This window comes from Folsomia candida, unplaced genomic scaffold, assembly GCF_002217175.1.
Source record: "Folsomia candida strain VU population unplaced genomic scaffold, ASM221717v1 Fcan01_Sc001, whole genome shotgun sequence".
NCBI lineage: Eukaryota > Metazoa > Arthropoda > Collembola > Entomobryomorpha > Isotomidae > Folsomia > Folsomia candida.
The window spans coordinates 10001214-10022361 of NW_019091193.1; the positions used below are offsets into that span (position 1 = coordinate 10001214).

Sequence of the window (21148 nt, forward strand, 5' to 3'; positions counted from 1 at the left end):
ATTCAGGAGAAGCTGAAAGAAATCGTGGGTAGCAGCCTGTTGCGTGTGTTCTTTCGGTTCACGGTTTTGCCCTAACATGATGCTGGAGAAATGGATGCTGGATGCACTACTGGAATAGCAATGTACATATATCGTCATATCGTCCAACCAGTATTACAAAGGGAATCATTTTTACACGTCTATCCAGCCCATCATTTCCAAGCGTGGGATAAGTCCTGAAGACTGAAATTCAGAACTACTGTGTGTGATATGTATGTGCTTTCTGTGGAATGAATTGACTGGAGGAAAGATCGTCTTTTGCTGGAGAGAGACGAGAGAGCGAGGCAGGAAATTGGTGCAGAAGTACTTTGGCGATCGGGCAGTTCACAGTCTGTCAGTTGTACTTCTAGTTTTGTACGTAGATAGATCTGGAAGAAAGACAGGCAACAAATCTCACCATATCGCCACCACTCTTGGGTTTGGAGTGGTGAAAGCCAGCCAGCTTTTACGGGTTTTTAATGCTGGAGAAAGCGTAGGTGTTTGATTTGAGAAAGTAGAAGGAGAGGCAGGCAACGTAGACGTAGAGTAGCAAATAAATAGCAGTGGTGGGTTTTATGTCCCACTTTACCGTGGATTTGAATAAGCTTTCGTTCTGTCTTTGTACATATCAAGTGCAAGTCCAGTTTTCTTAAGAATTGCAGAAACGTGAGTTTGTGCCTGTATTCTGGATAAAAAGTATCCATTGGTGGTGACTCGGGTGTGGGGATTTCCTATATAAAATTCAGTGCGAGGTCTGAAACTATAAACAACAGATTCGGGTGTAGTGTTTACTTCCATTTATCGATGAAATGCAGCATGAACAAATATTATTTCAAAATCCAGACAACAAATTCAACGACGCCGTTTACAATTAAACATTGAGCTTACGTTTCACAATTAAACATTGAGCTTACGTTTCACAATTGTCCACATAAAGTTTCTATTGACGTTGAGATACTTGACTGTATTTGGTAAGTCGACAGTCTTATATTCATGCAACAATTTTGATTGAGATTGCACATTGTAAATAGCATAAATTTTATCACCACATTTCTTATTCGATACACGAGAAGCTTGGTGGATTGCATCTGCATACTTATTATGTACTATGTGCACTGAGAATTCTGGACTTGAGGTGATATGATAATGCACAATATTTAACTACACACCCATGCATGGATTTTATTGACATTCTGAAAATTGAGATTACCGTTCCTATCTATAAAAATAAGTACACACCGTCTAATTTGTCCATCCACGTATTTATTTGATCCTACTTTACTTATCTTAAACGTTATTAAAATTTTATTATCAGACCGACAATAAACCCAAATATTAACCAAGCATACAAGGTATGCTGAAGCCGCATTATTTAAGCCAACAATAAAATGTTGTAACCGCAGCATGTTGCTTATTTGCTTCCGGCAACCTGATGAAATTTGAAACGTGATTGCATGAAATTGGCTACTGCGGGTATGCACTTACATACATGTAAGTAGTAGGAAAATATTTAGCAGAAACCGAATTCGGGTCATGCAGCCTGGTCTAGTGTCTCCTTCGAGTTACGAGTTGCACCTGCACGTTGCATCATTTCATTCAACAACTGCACAACGAAGCATGCCGATACGAACCATGCCGGTTTGAACGCAGTATTCCCAAGATACAACATCCGCTCTTCATCAGAACTAAAAGTTATATTCTGTGAAAGCATTTACTTCGAGACCACTTAAAATTGTCACATTTAGAGTGAAAATTGAGCTTTGTTCTAGTGTTTGCAAAATCTTAAAACAGAAATGTGACACCCAAATTAATTGTAGCTCAGTACTCAGCGTATTTACCTATTGGTTCATACTTGGTCATAACAACGTGGAAAAAAATAACACCTACTCAAATTGCAAATGTGCTGCAAATAATCGAGTACCTGCAAAGTTTTCAACCAACAACACAATACCCAAGATAGAATCAGTACATTTTATTTGCTACAACATACGTGAATTGCAAAACTAAACGCGAAGATGGTTTTAAAGGTAGGTTAAATCCACCATTAACTCTCACTTTATATACATGCATACATATATTTCTTAAAACGCCTTGAGGTCGTGTCGAATAAATTTCACAGATCTCACGATCTAACAAAGTAGTATTGTGGTAATTTGGCTGAGAGGGTATGTCACGTTTTTTATTCTGGAGTATGTAATCTTACATTTTTATGTGGACAAAAACCGGTCACTCACACTATATTCAACCATTGCATAATCTCCCTTGTCTAATCGTATCTGTAGGCATAAATATCGATATTATATTTATAGAAAAGTTGCTCGTGGTACGTATGTATCAGCCAGATAGCATTTTGTGCATGTACCAGTGAGTATCACTTTCGATATGCGATATGCTAATGCTATTTAGTATTAGACTGGTTTATGTCATCTTGCTTGTCTTGTCATTTTTCTTGACATTTTATCTATTGAGCGCAACAAATCATCACTTATTTATTAAGGGGTGAAAGCCCTTTATAAGATCGTTATGTCCGTCTGTCCGTCCGTCCGTCTGTCTGTCCGTAGCTCCGATAACTTTTGAACGAAAAGACATAGACACTTGAAATTTTGAACGTAAACTCCTAACGTCAATGGACAGGACGAGTTCGAAGATGGTCACTGTGACATCGTCACCTGTGACGATGACGTCGTCACGGTGACGAAAAGTGACGAAAAAGTGTCACGTGTCAGTTTTGACATGTGACACATCATTTTTAACTATTTTTCAATGAGGAATTCGAAAATTCATGTCATTTTGTGTTTGGACGTCACCTGTGACGATGACATCGTCACGGTGACGAAAAGTGACGAAAAAGTGTCACTTGTCAGTTTTGACGTGTGACACGTCATTTTTAACTATTTTTCAATGTCAAATTCAATGGTGACCTCCATTTTGACCTCAGAGGTCATGTAAAGGTCATAGGACATATCTATTTCAATTTCAACTGAAATTTAACCCCGAATTCAATGGTGACCTCCATTTTGACCTCAGAGGTCATATAAAGGTCACATAAGGGTTATCAACTGTTAAATTTGACACAAATAAGACACAAAAGTCGAAAACACGTCAGAAGTGTCAATCTTAACAAATTTTCGAACAATTTGATATTCACATTGACGTATGACACTCCTTTCACCCCTTGGTTACATGCGTTGTAACGGTTTATTTATATTTGTTTTGTTTTCCTACACTTTCCAATTTTACAAGACTTCAGTTTTCTTAAAAATGCAATCAACTTACATACTTAATTATTATTATAAAATGCTAGAATCAAATTATAATCTTTATTACTAAACATTTATTTGGCTGCATGGACAAAATTTCTTTTGACCTTGCGGGCTTCCTGTTGCATTGCATATTATGTAAGTTGTAAGTGGGAACGGAGTTCTCTCCAGCAGATGTTCATTCCAGTTGAATCATCATGAAAATGTGTAATTAAAGAAGCTTTTTTGTACCCTCGTATTTGCGGTTGGCTAATTATTGCTATTCTTCCAATATAAATATGCTTATGTAATACCAACCTGAGATATACCGACTAAATGATCCCGAGCTTATATATATGTAACTACTCCACCGAATATATGTACATAGTCACTGGTGTAGTAGCAATATTGCATATTGTCTCAATTTTCCCTTGGCCAACTTTATTGCCCTTTTGTTTAGTATTTAGTTGAATAAAATGCGCTTTTGTGGTTGTTATAAGGCAAGATAAGAAAAGTATGAAACTTGAACCGTTTGTGGTAATTCGATTATCACTCTTCTTTAACTCGAGCAAATTAAAAGATGAAATACAGTATTTATTGTGTCTGTATCTCTCTCTGCTGTCTCTATGCTGAATGAAACCAGCTCAATTTTTTCGTCCAGACTCAATTGAATTTTGTCCTTCATATGTATGCACTATCCTCACAGCAGACAGTGTGATAACTGTTGGGGTGGCTCAAATGGATGCTTGAAGCTAGTGGTAAATTGAGTTAGTTAGTGAGTTATCTTGTCCTGACAAAAATTTGATGTGTGTGCGCATTTCGTTCTTGTTGATGTGAAAACAGGACATAATTCTATTTCGTTTGATGGGCAGGAAAAGATGAAGCAACGGAAGGGGTACGATGTGACGAGTGTCGACAAGAATGGGGGGGACACCAAAAGCTTGGAGATGGACGATCTTGGTCCTGGGAGGAAAATTCAGATGCGAGACGACGACAAAGTGGAACTAAAACGAAACGTAACCTTGGTCAACGGCGTGGCCATCATTGTTGGATCAATTATTGGGAGTGGCATCTTCTTGACGCCCACGGTATGTCCCTTCCGCAAAATGCACCCTTTCACGATGTGTGAAGAGAATACATACTTGGCATTCTTTTGCACCACTCGCACAACGCACAAAAAGGAATGAAAATCGTCGAGATGAAATGGAATTGAAAATGTCATGGGCAGATAAATGTGGATTAGATTAGGTGGAATGGGGTGGAAGTTGGAATTTCCTAGTCTTCCTCACGTTCAATGTGCTCATCTCTCACATAGGAAATGCACAGATAGTAAAAGTCATGATCTTGATGAAAGGATGAGAATGCGTACTTTATTTATTCAGGATTTGAAATTGAATTGGTCCTATCATGGCTCAAAGTATACTTTAAAAAAATCAGGCATTTTCATGAACTACATTGATATGTCGTAAATATATAAAATTTCAGTTTTAATACATTTGCATATGCATGCACTTCAAAAATTGTTCGGTATAGGCTATTCCGTACAACATTTTACACTTTTACTTTAATAATCTTTACATCCACACATATTTATTTATATATTTTCTTATGGAGTCGTCTTAATTATTGTACCCCGACTTATAACTCATCCTCAGTGAGGAGAAGGGAGTTGATGTTTAGAACTCTTGGAGGAAGAAAAGTTTGAAGGAGAAAAGAGGAAATCAAACGATGAGATAAAAGCACAAGACAGAAAGGCGAGCCTGGAGAAAATTCTGGAACGGAAGCGAGAGGAGACGAGTAAATCTAGAGAAAGTATTCTGGGCCATTTATTCGTGGTCATCGTGTACACACGTAGGAAGAAAAGTTGAGAATTTGAGATCCTAGAGGAATGAAAGATGCTCTGGATGGATGCATCTAGATAAACTGAAAACGACTCTACTTATGCTGCATTAGGGCGAGGGCATTCTAGTCTTTAAAAGTTCTAATTTTCTTCCAAATACATAGTTCCCAATTGATAAAGGGTATTGCTCGGGCCGGAAAATATTTATTTTTGTAAATCCAATCATTAAATTTCAGGGAGTGTATGTTTATGCGCAAGATGCATATGGCGCAATTGCCGTTTGGACTCTGTGTGGAGTATTTTCACTTATCGGAGCCTTGTGCTTTGCGGAACTAGGTTTGATAATTTTATAAAACAATTAGACTGCAAGTTAATTAAATCCATGTAATGTGTTTGTGTACCATGTTACAGGGACATGTATTACAAGATCCGGTGGCGACTATGCATATATTCTTGGTGAGTTCCAACATATGTATCTACATATGTACCTACATACCTGTTGAATGAATATGAAATATAAGTATGTTTTCTTGCCTAATAATGTTATCCTTAATCCTTACCAATATATTGATCAATGCTTATAATTTCAGAGGCATTTGGAAGCATTCCTGCTTTTTTATGTTTATGGGTACGTAATATCAATTTCGAACTAACCGAGTAACCCATTACCACATCATTAACTGGTTTATTAATGCTCAATTTCCTTCAGGTCACAGTTCTGGTTATTCGCCCTACAACAGCCACGGTGGTTGCACTAACATTTGCCGAGTAAGGTGTTTGTTGTCCACCATAATTCCTGAAATTGACAAAACTTTTGAATTTACAGATACGCCATCAAACCATTTTTCCCAAATTGCGATCCTCCACCTTACTCCAGAGAACTCTTGGCAGCAGGATGTCTTTGTAAGAGTTCTTTATTATTAAGAATATAATAGTTGATAGTGAAATTCGAAATCAATCAATAAGAAATTGCTTTCAATTGTGACCAGGCTTGTTGACAGCGGTAAATTGCTTAAGTGTGAAGGTGACAATGAAGATACAGGACGTGAGTGACATTACATCAAACATGTATGATCTACATTCTTCAAATAATAATAATATACTATATAATCCCATAGATATTCACCCTAGCAAAGTTACTGGCTCTTGGTTTAATCATTCTGGGTAAGTTTATACACATTAGTTGCAGGGTTGGCCAAGATATTTTGTTGCAAAGATACAAGATACAAGATACAAAATATTTTGAACGAAACCCAAGATACAAGATACTAAATACAAATAATTAGAGTTACACAAGATACAAGATACAAGATAAATTTTATCTGCTGTGATCCCAGATACAAGATACAAGATATTTATTTGAAATAATTTTTTCAAGATACAAGATAAATTATTCGGAGCTTGCAAAAAAAACATGAAATAACGAAGCACCACTTGATTTTTTGTATTGTAGCCGAGTAACTTAATAATGATAGTATACGACAATACGACTCATAACTGGCATTGTAATTTATAATGCAAGTCCTGTTTACAATTTATAAACAAAGATGAGGATTTCATCTGTGGTGACCCATACTGATTTTTTAAAATTATTCTATGGAACTGAAATTATTATTACTAGTATATTCAGTTGAAATTTGGAATAATTGCTCTAATGGTGGTACAAATTAGGAATATAATGCAAATTACAAAATTTGCCAACGTGCAAGGGTTTATTTACTGTGGATAAATAAATATTCCGACGTTATACAACAGAACTTTGCGTCCGGCTCGGCAAAGCTGTACACTGAGTTTTTTAAATCTTCATAATTCCAAGTTTTAATACTACCAAATATGCAAGTTTCCCGGTTTTTCACTAAAAAAAGTATCTTGTATCTTGACTAGTATTTCAAATAAGATATGATTGAAATAAATTCTCCAGATACAAGATACAAGATACCAAATACTTTTGCGAAACGTTCAGATACAAGATAAAAGATAAGATAAACTCCGTTACACAAGATACAAGATACAAGATATATCTTGTATCTTTTATCTGATATCTTGTATCTTGTTAAATTATCTTGGCCAACCCTGATTAGTTGTTGTAACAGTGCTACAGTAGCACCCGAACCGTAGCATACATATGTCATACGTACATACCATCTCTAAAACCGAAATGTAAGACAGAACTCATAATCTCCTTTAAAAGTTGTCGCCAGTATCTCAAAGTACTTACTGTATTATCAGCGACAATGGGGCGTTGATTTTGAGATCGTTGTTTCATGTGTAGTTATGTACTCGTATCTTATATGTCATTTTCAACTGTAGGTTATATCAAACTTTCTCAGGCTCGGCCCACAAAGTTAGATTTCCATCCATTGACTTGATCGTTGAAATGTACACTGATATTTTTTAACGTTTTCAAACTCCAACTTTATTGCAGCTGGGGTAATTCATCTCATCAGAGGATTTACTAGTAAGAACATCATTTCATAACTGCATAGGAATTGTTAATAAATATTTCTGCATGCAGTGGACAGCATAAATCTCAGCAACAATGTCTTCTCAACACCCTTCGACTTTAAAGGAAAGGAATACAACTACGTAAGCTAAATAAATTTTGAGAGAATCAGATCCTGTCAATTATCATTTTAGTCCAATCACATTGGGGTATTTTTTTGTTTTAGATGGACCTCTCTTTGTCAGTGTATAATGGTTTATTTGCATATGCGGGATGGAATTATCTTAACATGGTCACGCAAGAGCTTCAGGACCCCTACAAGTACGTTTTTTAAATACAATTTTGTGACAATTTAATGCATGCGAGCGATGCCCTGTTGAATATTAAGGCATCCTTTAGAAATCTCCCTCGAGCCATCTGGATTGGATTACCTCTAGTGACAGGAATATACGTTTTGGCCAACATTGCATATTTCATTGTCCTGACCCCACAAGAGATGATCCAGTCCCCAGCGGTCGCTGTGGTATGTGTCACTTATCACATCAGTGATTTTATTTCTAATTTAACATTATTTTTTGTTAATCCACCAAGTCATTTGGAGAGCACACCTTCCGAAAGATACATGTCGAGTGGATCATTCCAATTTTTGTGGCAATGTGCGTATTCCTTTTTAAGCTTTCTTGATATACAAATTACCACATTCAATGTATAAAATGAAATTAGGTCCACTTTTGGAGGAGTCAATGGAACCCTTTTCACATCTGCGAGATTGTTCTTTGCAGGAGCAGACGATGGACAGGTATGTAGATTTGCAATTTTCATTTTTATGTGTAATAATAAGAAGTTCCCCACGGTGTTTTTTGTTTTCCCATATTTAGATCCCCCAAATTTTCAGTTGCATACATCCAAAATACTTTACTCCGATTCCTGCTCTTCTCTTTCAGGTAATAATGCTGACATATTACTCTAAATATATATTTCGCTTGAAAATTATTATTTGTGTTTCTATTTTTCTATGTAGTGTGTCATCGCCGTGTTACTTTTGGCAGTGGGATCAATTTACGCGTTGATAAACTACGTTAGCTTTGTCCGTAAGTAAGATCTACAAATTTATGCACTTTGACAATTGTATCATGCTTTATACTACTTGATAAAGTCTGGGTGTCAACTGGCGTCGCTGTCGCAGCATTGCTTGTCCTCCGAAGAAGCAAACCCAACATCCCGAGACCAATCAAGGTGTCTCTCATACTTCCGTACGTGTACATCATCTGCACCATGTTTATCATTGCCTGCTCCGTCGTGGCTGATCCCACGAGCACAAGTACGTGATTCTCTCAGAAATAAAGTTTCTATAACCTGTTGTTACGCTTGAATTCTTAACCGTGCCAAGAACTAATTGAGCCAATTTTTTGCAGTGTACGGAACGTTGATTACGTTGACTGGAATCCCGGCGTACTTCCTTTTGCAATGGGGAAGTAAAGTGACCCCAACCGGTGCAAAACAATTCACGGTTTTTCTTCAAAAATTTATGAATGTAGTTCCACAGGAAAAAGAAGAAACACTTCTGTAAGGCGTGGTGAGTAAATATTAAAAATTGGAATCTCACCATAAAAAACTGACCAAAGTAGTTTAATTCAATTAGTAAAACATATAAAATATAGTCTGCAATGATGCTAATATTTGTTAAATTGGCTACATAAATTAAAATGTAAAATTGTTCAATGATGTTCTACACAACCATACATATAATCTGACTTAGATTATCCAAGCCTGCATAAACATGTTTATGACGTAGCTTTAACATAACGATTATAGACTTGTTAGTTTTTTATTATTTATTTTTGTTAATAACTATTATTCTGGAAATGACTGGTGAACGCGGGGCCAAAAATGTAACAATAAAATAAACTCTGACATAGTACGAGTAGATTTTGATGAATTTATTCGACTAGATATGTATTATAAACCGTTCAAGTGAAAATATAAATAAATATGTAGAATGCAATGCAGAGAATTTTATACTGAATATGTTCCAACTAAATCAGGGGGCCATTTCTCAATTTTGATCACTCCCATTCTCTCTGAACCTTTAGGTAGTCATCTTCTGATATAAATGGAACGTCAATCAATCTGAATTTAAAATTCAAAAAATTATATTTTAAATTACATTTCACAAAGAATATTTTGTATAATCACAGAGCTGCTGCTTACTTTAACATTGTATCCCCACAGTATACGCACTCCGACGCAACTATTTCATCAATGTCCGATTTTATTTGGTCCCTTTTGCTAATTACTGCTGATCCCGTTGACAATATGTCATGATTTGTATTAACTTCACTCAATTTTTTCTACAAAACAATCAATTATAAAAAATATCAGAAAACAAGAGATTCAAATGGTACATTTTTAGCCCAAGCAAGCCAAGACTTTGGAAGCTTATGTCGGTTTGCATGTGTCACGATAGCAGTCGAACGGCTTGCCCGATAAACTTGCAACTTGGGATACACTTCATAAATTCGAAATTGGGAATCAAGTTAAAAAATCCGTGTGATAAACGATGAGTAAACATTTAGGCGAACATTTAGGTGATGGGGGTTAACAGCACCAATTTGTATAAATTTCAGAGGGCCTCAAAAATGGCAACCCTCACTGATTTTATAATTAAATTAGAGGCGAGAAAAATTGCTTGCTCGGGCTAAATAAAGTCTACACTGTAGTTTTTAAATCGCTTACTTGGTGTTCTTGAAGCAATTTTTTACGAGGTTCTGTTAGTGTTGGGTAAATTTCAGACAATAGACAATCTGCATGAAACTTGTGTCCGCACGGAAACACATAAAAATTCCGAACCAGGAGTGGATTTTCGCAAACTGTACATTGATCAGTAGCTCGGATGACGGCACACCTACAAATTACATATTCATTAAGGATGATTGTCCCAGGATATGAACGGTGCAATGATATTTACTGATTACCTATTACGAACAGCATGAATTTCCTCGGTTATAATTTCCGCAGATTTTGTTGCTTCATCCATTTCGTACTTTAAATTCAAAATATGTTGATTGTATTCTTGCAGGGATGAGCAAATTGCATCCTTGAAATGGTCGATTGTAACAAATTCAGGAAAGAATGGCAAAATATCTTCGATTTTGAGAAGATCGCACTGTTGTAGAAACTCCATTGCTTGCTGGATGTCATTTCTCTCTTTCACAACGTGTTTGGCTACCATAAGCCATAGTTTTTTTCTCATGTTAAGATCGTCTTCTGGAACATTTGCAACTTTCTTTGCCAACTCTAAATCAACCTGGATTGCCATTGTAACAGCTTCTTCATACAGACCCATTAAAGTGTACAAGTGAATCGACGGGAGCTTCATATCTTTCTCTAGACACATCATCAATGCATATTTCGGATCATAACGAATTGTATGAATATTCATTCCTTGTTGTTCTAAATATTCCATTAGCTTCTCGGCTGGGTAATAATGAATGTACAAAGACACCATATAGTCATGCACGGTTGGTTCTTGGATTCGAAGGTTATTCACGCAATGTTCAAGATATCGGGTGACTTGCGTTGCCTATATATTATAATAATGCATCAATAAATGATGTCAAATTGTCTAGTAGGTCTCATATATGTACAAATGTGCATATAAATATTATATACTATTAAATAGTACTAATATAAAAGCATGTATTCTTACAATTCCTGGCTCAAGTTTTGAAGAAAATTTTGGCAACAACTTCAGAGGACTCAACATTCTACCAGCAGTAATTATAGCATCAATGGTAGATTTTGGGTCTTTGTCCAAAAGAACAGGAATAAATCGGCTATACAAGGACGAGTCCTTTTGCTTTAGTAGCGTACTGAGAGCTGAAATACCATCAATTTTTATGTTTTAGTTTGAAAATATTTTTAACGTGCATTAAATATTACAAGTTTGCAAACCTGTTTGATATTGACCGTTGTTAATATTGCTTTCTATGACTTCATCATAGTCTTTCATCACAAATGTAAAATGCACTAAATTTTCTCTGTCCCCGTGACTTGCCATGAGATCATACACAGCTTTTTTGTTTTTAGAAACACAGTCCTACATGGTAATAGATAATCGCATGATCAATTGTACTTTGAGTTGTTGTTATGTATAAGTTCTAGCAGGTACATTACTTTGACAAGAGGTTGTTTCATAAATTGTAGGAATTCCTCATCCAAATTTTTATATTCTGCTGTCGCATGTTTTCCAAAGTCTCGAAGGGAACCTAGGTCGCTCAGAAAGATCTCGATTAACCATAAAACCAGGGCAGTTGTTTTTGCTAGATCATTTGACTTCATAGTCCCCATTTTCTATAAATGCATGTAAAAATAAATGTAGCAAGTTGATGGAATAAAATGTATCAAAGACACTCGTACTTTTAAACACTAGCAAAAATATGAATCTTACCTTCATTAGAAACGTCTTTAATGGATGAGACGATTTCTCCACTTGAACAAATTTTAATGCAATTTCCTCAAACGATGCCTTTGTCATTGCATAGTATACGGCGCTTAGTTCGTAGTCTCCATTTGCAAAACAATGGTCTGCTTGTTTCATGCAGATAATTTCCATTTTTTCAGCATCGTTTTTGCCAAGCGCTTCCGCCCTCCTAAAATCTCCCTTCTCCAGGAATATTCTCCAAATATTTCGACTTTCGTCAAATACGCTGTACCTAAAAACACGGTTCTCGGTAAAGCACCAAATTGAACCTTTTATAGGATCCCGAACAATGTTGAGCAGGCGACCGTTCGTCTGTAAAATTGAGGAATGAAATTTAAACTGACAAAATCAACATATATACTATTAATAAGTCTTTAAATAAATACTCACATCCGAATACATATCCTCGAATATGACTTCGTCGTTAAGAATGCAAACTGCATTGACATGAGTTTTATACAGCAGCAGAATATGATAATCAGTGGCCACCACCGACTTGGGTAGAGTTGGACTAGCAGATTCCGCTTCTGATAGTTTTGGATACGAAACAGGTTTCAAATTAGATAAAAAGTCATCTTCTCCATTTGAAGGGCACAGTGTCTGATTAACAAAAAAATTGTCTAAGCATCACACGATACATATATAAATAAATATATACTACATTTAAAATATATGATTGGTATAATTTATATATAGTTAATTACAGCATTGTAGACCATGGCTCCAGTATCTGTGAGGTAAGAAATTGTAGTTGGAAAGCCAATTCCAACTAAATAGTGAACATGTAGGCGAGATACAGCATGGTCAGAGTACACTTTAATCCCCGTTGGAGAAGGTGGGCCAAACTCTTTGTAGTATTCCTCACTAATTTGACTTATGTATGAGGTAAATATACCACTAAACCAAGGACGTTCTTCTTTATATGAGATGCTACCCTTAAACTGATATAATCGTTTGGAAGTGGCAACCAGGATGAATATCGTCGTAGATTTTGGCTGGAAGAAGTAGCAGCAACCGGAAATCACAGCAGGATTTCCCTTCCCAATGTCATATACCTGATGAATTTTATAAGTATATTATTTTTACTTACTTTTTATATCCATATAAGCTTGGTACACTTATTAGTTACTATTAAGTACTATAGCGCTGATTATATGTAGCTTACCAGTTTCGTACTCTTGACATCGCTATTGACCACTTCTGCTTCAAAGAGCAACCCTTTTGAAGTCCCCAACAGGAATGGAGTAGAACTTGCAGGAGTAAAAGTATCAACATCTTGATTCCACGCAACTGATGTAACGATGTGTGTTTTTAATCCTGCAATTTCTTTTGGTTTATCAAACTTTGCTCCCAAATACATGACCTCAGCCGGGTTAACACTATCTTTTGGGCTGAAAGTGAGAATTAAATGTTGACCAGAAGGATCTAAAAACATATTGGACAATTTTGCATCCACATTGTGTTGTTTAAGGTCCATCTCTGTTCAAAATAGAAAAGTCACATTAGACACAAGTCAGTAATTCAACAAATGGTCTCTACAAGTTATATTTATTTCCACACCGATCGGAACATCCGGGTTCTTGAGGTCAATCTTTATTAGGATTCTATTTTGCATTGCGATCACCACCTTGTTGTTACTAGCACAAAGATGTGTGATTGGGGACGACGGAGTAAAATTGACTTTGTTTTTGCTGAAAATTGGTTGCTCCTTTGTCGGAAATGTTCCTCCCTTTGAATGAGCCATAGTTGTCCTTTTTCTCCTCAATCTGAAATCGTGGCAGCAGAGAGACTTTGATTAGTTCTATTAAATTAAAGGTTACACATCTCATGTTTTTGTCAATGATACATGATACATTACACATCTCAAGTGCGATTCGCACTTACTTTAATAAATATTAATTTAAAAAATTTACAAACCTCGAGTTCTCAACTCTAGTGACTTGAAGCTCAGATCCCACTTTCTTACGGTAAGGTTATCAATCACAGCTGTTCTTATCGTCTAGTTTAAGATTAATGTATATATGTAATGTAGGAATCTTGACGTAAAAGAGATTTGTGGATGGGAAATTGGGAAGGAGTATTATTTGTGTTGATTAATTCGAGCATCGCGCCACTTTCTTTCACCAAGTCTACTTCTGACTTCGTTCCAGTGAGTGTGGAAAGAAAATTTGCAGTGATTTTGCAGATTGCACCAATTTCTTGCCTCGACGCCAGAAATTAAAAATCCTGCAATTTCAGTACCGAAACCTACCCCTCCCCACCTCTCTCCGCCGTTAACCCCCTCGTCTTCGCCTCCCTTCATCATTCATCGCCCGATCCTGCTGCTACAGTCCTAGATTAGAAGAATGGTCCCAAACTTCCCATCATCACATTATTCTTATTAGTAACATCAAGAACGATAAGACTGATTATTAAGAAGGTAAGAAAATTATAAGTCACCATTTGTAATTTTATGCACTACACGCGATGCTAAAAAATTTGTGTTATGGACTTACAGATTTCTGCATATTTTACACATAAGTACTACTGCTTTATAGATAAAGTATAAGGTCAACCATCGAACAAACTAGCAAGAGTATTTACTATTTACAACAAGGCTGCAAAGTATACAAGTGAATTATTATAACTATTCAATTTGAGAAAAATAACGTGTGACACTGACGTGTAAAAACCTGTGAAAGCACTTTTGTAAGGACGTGTAGTGAAGCAAAGAAGATCATGTATCTATCCAGTAAACCAAATCGTCTAACCACAACGGCCAAGACAAGTAAAAAAAATTGTAAAAACATGTTGCTGTTTGACTATTTATAAACTGTCCAATTTTGTTTTTCGCAGGGCTTCATTCCCACAAGCTGGATAATATTGAACCAAGAAAACGTTCTCCTGATGGGAATTCCCAAGGGCCTCCATCGTAATTACATATTTTACGCATTTTACATTAGTTTATTAGAATAAACTTTAATTCTTCATATTTGAAACCCATAGACCGTCGGAAGTAATTGTATTTAATAATACAAATCACACTGCAAGTGGAGGACGAAATAACCAACCTGTGAGAAATGCACCTGAAGTACCACAAGTCGAAGAGATTTACCGATATTTTCGTGAATGTAAGTTAACTTGACAATTACCTGTATGTAGCCATAAGCATATTTATCACACACAGCTATAGTTTTCACATACCTAATAGTATATAAAGTATTTGGGGTTAACCTCTAGTAGTTAGTTTTCCATTACTTTGCATGTACATAAGTTATACACACTATTAAAACACTAATTTTTTTCAGCTTGGGATAGACGCATGCACGAAGTTAATACACAAAAGTTGACTTTGTTGAAAGTCTAGGTAAGTACCTTCAATCTGAATCTAAATATTTGGAGTACCATTATTATATTTCATACAAATGCGCAGATGTCACAGAAGAAGAGGCTGGTGTCACCAATTTTCACCACTGTGTCATAGTTTGTAATAAAACCCTTGAATGTCATTGACAGTTGAATAGAATTGAAATTAAAATGGTAAACATTAGATTTTGTATGATGAATTGGATTGGAAAAGACACTGAAATAAAGAATACGAAGTTTAGTCTTCACAATCATTTTATTCAACGCCCAACATGTTTATTAAAATGTGGATCAACGTTTAATTACTCCATCCTTTTTTTTGTTGATGACTTGAGAATAAGATGTTCACTAGCTTCCCATAATTTTTCTGCCATTTCTCCTGTAATTTGCGATTTTGTATTCCAGTCGGCACAGTTTTTGTATAGATTTCCAGTGCAATCTTCAGTCTTTTTTGACAATGCACAATGGAGTATAGTTTGCACCCCCTAGTTAAGATCAATTTAGTCAAATTAGTATTCTTGAACTGTAGAAACACTGCTTCATTAGTCATTGAATTTCATTTGCCTGGCCAGGACTTCGCATAAATAAAAATGCTGCAGGCACGATTAGAAAGTAATTCCACCAACGAAGTTGCATGTATCGCGCAAGATCCGTTTTGACCCATCCGGGACAAAGGGCATAAACATTCACCCCACTTCCGACAAGCCTTTCCGAAAGCTCTTTTGCAAACACGATGTTCGCGAGTTTGGAGTTGCCATATGCATGTATTTTGCTTTTATCGGGATCTTCCTTTTCCAGCAACAAGTCGTCGAAATTAATCCTTCCTTTCTCTGATAGCGTGGACGCGACAACAACAATCCTGCCAAATGCATATAATTTTATGAAAATTTCAAAATTATTCCGGATAGAGTGAGGAGTGAAAGGTCAATTAGGTCAATATGTGGCATGCATTTCAATAATGTGTGAACCTGCTAGGTGATCCCCGTTTCACCGTTTCAAGAAGCAAATTAGTTAACAGAAAGTGACCCAAGTGATTTACTCCAAAATTAAATTCAAAGCCATCCTTTGTTTTCATGCGTCGTTTCAGAGGACAATACACACCGGCATTGTTTATCAGTATGTTAATATGATCAAACTTTTTCTGAAATTCTTCAGAAAAATTGCGAATGGAGTCCAAAGAGCTGAGGTCCAAATACATAAAAGTTATATTTGCACTTGGAATTTTTGTTTGAATTTCTTGAATAACTTGAAGGCTTAATTTTGCGTCTCGAGATGCCTACATGCATGGATTGTAATTAAACTATATTTCTATTCAAAATCTCAAATAAAATGAAATACGGATATTACGATAATCACAACTGCTCCTCGCTTCGCCATTTCCGTTGCACATTCTTTTCCAAGACCACTATTGCCTCCAGTAATGAGAACAACTTTGCCATGCACATCAATCTCATCTGTGACATCGTGAACTCCGAATGATTTTTCCAAGCGTTTTCGATACCAGATGGCAAGTACCACCAGTCCAACCCCTACGGTGCCCACAGTCTCGATCCACATCTAGAACTTAAAAGGTTTTCAAATATTATTATGCCGATTTAGACAACACAATTATTAACTAAGTAAAAAATAATATATGTAAATGTGCTTGATTTGTATAATTAAGTAACACAAATGTGATGAATCTGTCTGGTTCGAACTTCGAACTGTCGAAAAAAGTCAAATAAAAAAAAACTCCTATGAGAATTTACTGGAATTAACTTTGAGCTGACTTTTGTTCAATCCAAAATATTTGCGGACATAACAAGCTTGAATTAAACCAGAAAGCAATTTATAGCAATTGAAAAACCAATAACTTGGTACAAGAATTGCATTGCATATTTGCATAGCTAGAGTTTTGTGAATTTTATGCACTGATTTTAGTTATTGGTGCAACCGTTGTAACTATTTTTTATTTACTGGGACTTACAACGATTAGACTTTTGCAAATATGCACTTTTGGCAGGTACCAAATAAATAAATAAATGAACGGCTTGTACTGCTAGAATAATTTGAAGTTATTATTTATTTCATTCCAACTAATTTTGCGCTTGCAGTCCAAAGTTCAGATGCAGCTTTATCCGTTAATTCAATTCTTGTGCTTGGGTCCCAAAACTTGCAATTATAGTACATTTGTCCGGTTTGGTGGGCAACATTTTTGCTCAAAGCACAATATAGCACTGTAGCAGCCCCCTACAAATTAATCCATAAGTATAAATCATTACCGTTTTAGCAAATGCTTTTGTTTTGCTAACCTCTGTAGGAGATCTCAATAGGTACCAAAACAATGGACGAAACAAGTGTAGGATGAATGGGACATTCAAGTTTTTTCCTATGTTTGTAAAGACCATTCCTGGACAAAGGGAATATGAATGGACGCCTGTTCCGGTCAGTCGTTTGCCTAATTCTTTGTTGAACAAAGCGTTTCCCAACTTAGAATTAGAATACAAGCCACTGACCATGAAATGATCTTTAGGAGCCGTTTTTTCAGACATGAGATCGTTTATGTTGACCGCGCCCCAAGAATGAGCCATGGAACTCAGAGTTACCACTCTATAGGAACAAAAAAACACTACGATAAGAGGAGGCGGAGAAAATAATGGTCACTTTTCAATGCATGAATAATTAAAACCTGCTCGGAGCAGCGTTCTTTAGGGGGTCTAACAATAAATTTGTTAGTAAAAAGTGGCCCAAATGATTTACTCCAAAATGCATCTCGAATCCATCCTTGGTTTTTAACCGCTTATCTGGAGAGATCATCAAGCCTGCATTGTTAACTAAGATGTCCAGTTTTTCGTATTTATTCTTGAATTCCCTTGCAAACTTTCTCACAGATTCGAGTGACGCCAAGTCGAGCTCCATTACAATCTAAAGTACAGCAATATTATATAATGATAGGGAAATTTAGTGATACACAAATATACAAATGTCAGATAAAATGTACCAACTGCCCCCGTGATGTCCTGTTCCTAATGTGTGTCACCGTGGCCTTAGCTTTAGTTATATCTCTGCAGGCCAAAATGACATTGGCGTCACGGTCAGCCATCTCCATTACGACTGCTTGGCCGATTCCGCTCGTGGCTCCAGTAATAATAACATTTTTACCTTTTGCATTGATCTCATTATGCCTGTCGATCGTTCCCCTCCATTTGGTCAACAGAACACGGATTAACTTCAAAAGACCAAAAACCGATACTCCATACCAAATCCAACGATACATATTTTCAAAACTTAAATGCAACCACTAGTATTTGAAATAGGTATGTGCTAACACTACGACTTGACTGCAGAATGGACTTTAGTACTACCTTTACTCACAATATTATGATATTAAATGTAAATGCAATACAGAACATTTGACATTTGGGTCTGAATTGCACAATTATCTGGCATCAAGCAGATAAGATTACGTGTGTACTTTCAATGAGGTTCACATATTGCTTAGAATTAGTTGGACACAGGATTAAATAAGTGCATTTAATGTTTAATTGCATTCCGTGATTGATGGATCTTATTGCTGCAACAAGTTTTTACCTACATGTACATGTTTTCTACCTGAACCTGATGCATCAACATGCACTATAAAACAAGTTCAAGGATACTGCGTATGCATTTAATAAAACAAAAATGCGCACTAGAAAAGAGATTATTTTTAAGCATAAAACAAATTTATTGGTACAACTCTAAAAAATATCAGTACATACAAATGCACGCTGTTAAGTGGTATAAGTTTCATCTCAATCAAATGTATGTCCAACAAATCTTTCACTGTCAGTCCATAACTTCTGAGCATCCTCTTTTGAGTAATTGTAAGTGGATACATTTGAAATCAAATAGTCATCTGGAAAAGAACGATCTCCTGGACACCAAGGCTTACAATGCCTGTACAAAATGCAATTAGCATCCAGCATATCATTGGAAAGACAGCAAAGTAGTGGAGTTTGAGCACCCTGTTTTTTAAATCAAAATAAATGGGTCATCTTGGTTAATTTATTGATTCCGTATAAATGATAGTATAGGAGATGTGTATGAATACCTGAGCAGGTGTTTTAAATAGAAAGTCGACAAATGGTCGAACAAAATCTGCAAACCATGGGAGATCCAAGTTCCGTGAAATTTTAGTTTTCACTACTCCTGGACAACAAGCTAGTGCCTTCACATTCGAACACCCTGAACTTGCAAGTCGCCGTCTCAATTCTTGAACAAAGAGTATATTTGCCAACTTTGACTGTTTATATAATACGTTCCCAGCCATTGAAAAATCAGTAATCTTTGTTTTTTCATAATTCAAGTCTTCAAAGTTAATAGATCCTCGGTGATTGAGCGAAGTTATCACAATTATCCTACACAAACATACAATTTCATGCAGTCATTTTAAGCAGTTTACATCGGTAAACTTTATGTGGACTTAAATATACACATATTCGCACCTGCTCTCCGTTTTCTTTAGCAGTGGCATTAACAAGTTTGTTAAAAGAAAATGTCCCAAATGATTGACAGCGAAATGAATTTCGAAGCCTTCAACCGATTTCATTCTTTTATTCACAGGCATAAGAACACCTGCATTGTTAACTAAAATGTCTAAGCGTTCAAAACGGATTTTCATGGCGTCGCAAAATTGGGTAACAGACTCCAGCGATGAAAGTTCCAATTTCATAGGTACCTAGACATTCATATGTACATTGGTCATGCTAAACCGTAAGCAAGATATGGACGGTCAATGGCCGTCGTCAGTCATTCGTTCATTTCATATGTTCTTACCAAATCTCCAAGAAACGTACGATGTCGAAGTCGAATTATAGCTTTCTTTGCAGCCTTCAATGTCCTGCCAGTCACAACCACCGTCGCCCCCCTGAATAAATTCGGAATTAAACAAATACTTATCATTTCAGTATTCAAATCTGTGAGCTATGATGATAATTCGTTCTGTTAGACAAACCTGTTTGCTAACCCGATAACTGTTTCTGAGCCTATTCCAGACCCAGCTCCAGTGACTACAGCGATTCTTCCCCTCATGTCGACATCGTCGTTCACTTTCGCCACTCCCCAATGCTCCCGCAATGCTGCCCGAATTATTCGGATAACAAGAGCCCAAACCACACAAGGGACAACACTAAACCAAAGAAGCGTCCCCCACTCCATCACTCTTAATATGTCGCGTCAAATTATTGGTTCACCGGATCTTCTGTCGTATCTCTCAAACCCTGGAATTAATTTTTCAGGGTTGAATTCAGTTGGTATTATCATACAACTTGAGTATGATGAGGCTTAAAAAGTTCAAAATTTGACAAAATTGTGAATCACACTTGTTTTGGAGTTATGCAAATATGACATTCTCGATGAAACCGAAGTCAACTTAATTGCAATGGTTGATAAATGATATACGTATTTACAATGTACATAGTATGCTACTTAAAGTCCATATTATTCAATCATTGCCATTATACGAGTCATTGCTCGTTGTTTTATTTACCTTAAAAAACAAAATTGTGTTTCTTTACCTTTTGAAATCGGCCTTTGACGGATGACGGACGAAATATTGAATTTGAAACTGCACTGGAAACTTTAATCTGGTTATTCTTTCGAAATTTGTAGTTCACGATTTTCAGCTCCAATCCGCTATTAAATTAGTCAATAATTAGAACATTCAGGAACCTGGATTTGGATTTATGCACGATAAAAATAAAAACATTTTGCGCTTTGTGATGAAATCAGAAGCCGCATCCTATTGTGAATTGTAGGCC

At 36.2% G+C, this 21148-nt stretch overlaps 4 protein-coding genes and 1 long non-coding RNA gene across 8 annotated transcripts; 2 read left to right on the forward strand and 3 right to left on the reverse strand.

The window, feature by feature from the left end:
• The first annotated feature begins 330 nt into the window (after positions 1-330).
• Positions 331-9461, forward strand: LOC110850199 (large neutral amino acids transporter small subunit 1). 3 transcript variants are annotated; one of them, XM_022097677.2, is made up of 19 exons: positions 331-989; positions 4130-4345; positions 5334-5433; positions 5509-5553; positions 5688-5725; positions 5807-5865; positions 5924-6000; positions 6087-6142; positions 6216-6261; positions 7523-7555; positions 7613-7683; positions 7767-7861; positions 7940-8063; positions 8132-8196; positions 8264-8339; positions 8419-8484; positions 8562-8631; positions 8697-8861; positions 8956-9461. In XM_022097677.2, exons 2-19 carry the CDS (start codon positions 4136-4138, stop codon positions 9108-9110), a joined length of 1551 nt encoding a protein of 516 aa, XP_021953369.1. In that variant the 5' UTR covers positions 331-989; positions 4130-4135; the 3' UTR covers positions 9111-9461. The 3 variants fall into 3 exon arrangements, with proteins under 3 accessions (XP_021953369.1, XP_035706939.1, XP_035706937.1); XM_035851046.1 differs by lacking the exon at positions 331-989 and adding an exon at positions 1060-2045; XM_035851044.1 differs by lacking the exon at positions 331-989 and adding an exon at positions 3200-4015.
• On the reverse strand, positions 9460-14092 carry LOC110850177 (vacuolar protein sorting-associated protein 18 homolog). Its single transcript, XM_022097656.2, has 13 exons — positions 13941-14092; positions 13584-13789; positions 13189-13502; positions 12728-13078; positions 12414-12623; positions 11991-12335; positions 11717-11893; positions 11495-11639; positions 11250-11419; positions 10516-11123; positions 10277-10445; positions 9752-9891; positions 9460-9670 (listed from the first exon to the last, which is right to left on the reverse strand). The coding sequence occupies exons 2-13, from the start codon at positions 13765-13767 to the stop codon at positions 9607-9609; spliced, it is 2877 nt and encodes a 958-aa protein (XP_021953348.1). The 5' UTR covers positions 13768-13789; positions 13941-14092; the 3' UTR covers positions 9460-9606.
• Positions 14093-14166: 74 nt separating this feature from the next.
• On the forward strand, positions 14167-15623 carry LOC110850259. The gene is made up of 6 exons (XR_002547967.2): positions 14167-14442; positions 14521-14790; positions 14859-14934; positions 15009-15133; positions 15311-15369; positions 15436-15623. It is a non-coding gene; the product is annotated as an uncharacterized LOC110850259 (long non-coding RNA).
• LOC110850216 (retinol dehydrogenase 11) lies at positions 15606-21134 on the reverse strand. Of its 2 annotated transcripts, XM_022097686.2 has the most exons (6): positions 20906-21134; positions 20344-20608; positions 20166-20256; positions 19835-20067; positions 19441-19747; positions 19051-19354 (listed from the first exon to the last, which is right to left on the reverse strand). In XM_022097686.2, the coding sequence occupies exons 2-6, from the start codon at positions 20544-20546 to the stop codon at positions 19142-19144; spliced, it is 1047 nt and encodes a 348-aa protein (XP_021953378.1). In that variant the 5' UTR covers positions 20547-20608; positions 20906-21134; the 3' UTR covers positions 19051-19141. The 2 variants fall into 2 exon arrangements, with proteins under 2 accessions (XP_021953384.1, XP_021953378.1); XM_022097692.2 differs by lacking the exons at positions 19051-19354; positions 19441-19747; positions 19835-20067; positions 20166-20256; positions 20344-20608 and adding exons at positions 15606-15853; positions 15933-16227; positions 16337-16644; positions 16716-16931 and having other exon boundaries at positions 20906-21044.
• On the reverse strand, positions 17404-18920 carry LOC110850234 (retinol dehydrogenase 12). The gene is made up of 4 exons (XM_022097703.2): positions 18349-18920; positions 18037-18272; positions 17660-17957; positions 17404-17597 (listed from the first exon to the last, which is right to left on the reverse strand). The coding sequence occupies exons 1-4, from the start codon at positions 18622-18624 to the stop codon at positions 17430-17432; spliced, it is 978 nt and encodes a 325-aa protein (XP_021953395.1). The 5' UTR covers positions 18625-18920; the 3' UTR covers positions 17404-17429.
• Positions 21135-21148: the final 14 nt, after the last annotated feature.

Bases quoted from the DNA above. Each gene is read 5' to 3' on its own strand.
- LOC110850199 (XM_035851044.1), top strand. From the start codon at position 3,947: ATGCACTATCCTCACAGCAGACAGTGTGATAACTGTTGGGGTGGCTCA. The intron at 7,684-7,766 runs GTAAGCTAAATA...TTTTTGTTTTAG, and splicing joins AAGGAAAGGAATACAACTAC to ATGGACCTCTCTTTGTCAGT. The intron at 8,340-8,418 runs GTATGTAGATTT...TCCCATATTTAG, and splicing joins CAGGAGCAGACGATGGACAG to ATCCCCCAAATTTTCAGTTG.
- LOC110850177 (XM_022097656.2), bottom strand. From the start codon at position 13,767: ATGGCTCATTCAAAGGGAGGAACATTTCCGACAAAGGAGCAACCAATT. The intron at 11,894-11,990 runs GTAAGATTCATA...ATGCATTTATAG, and splicing joins TAAAGACGTTTCTAATGAAG to AAAATGGGGACTATGAAGTC. The intron at 11,640-11,716 runs GTAATGTACCTG...ATTACCATGTAG, and splicing joins TGAAACAACCTCTTGTCAAA to GACTGTGTTTCTAAAAACAA.
- LOC110850234 (XM_022097703.2), bottom strand. From the start codon at position 18,624: ATGTATCGTTGGATTTGGTATGGAGTATCGGTTTTTGGTCTTTTGAAG. The intron at 17,958-18,036 runs GTTTTAATTATT...TTGTTCCTATAG, and splicing joins AAGAACGCTGCTCCGAGCAG to AGTGGTAACTCTGAGTTCCA. The intron at 17,598-17,659 runs GTTAGCAAAACA...ATTAATTTGTAG, and splicing joins TATTGAGATCTCCTACAGAG to GGGGCTGCTACAGTGCTATA.
- LOC110850216 (XM_022097686.2), bottom strand. From the start codon at position 20,546: ATGGAGTGGGGGACGCTTCTTTGGTTTAGTGTTGTCCCTTGTGTGGTT. The intron at 20,068-20,165 runs GTAAGAACATAT...ATGAATGTCTAG, and splicing joins GTACGTTTCTTGGAGATTTG to GTACCTATGAAATTGGAACT. The intron at 19,748-19,834 runs GTGCGAATATGT...ATGTTTGTGTAG, and splicing joins CTAAAGAAAACGGAGAGCAG to GATAATTGTGATAACTTCGC.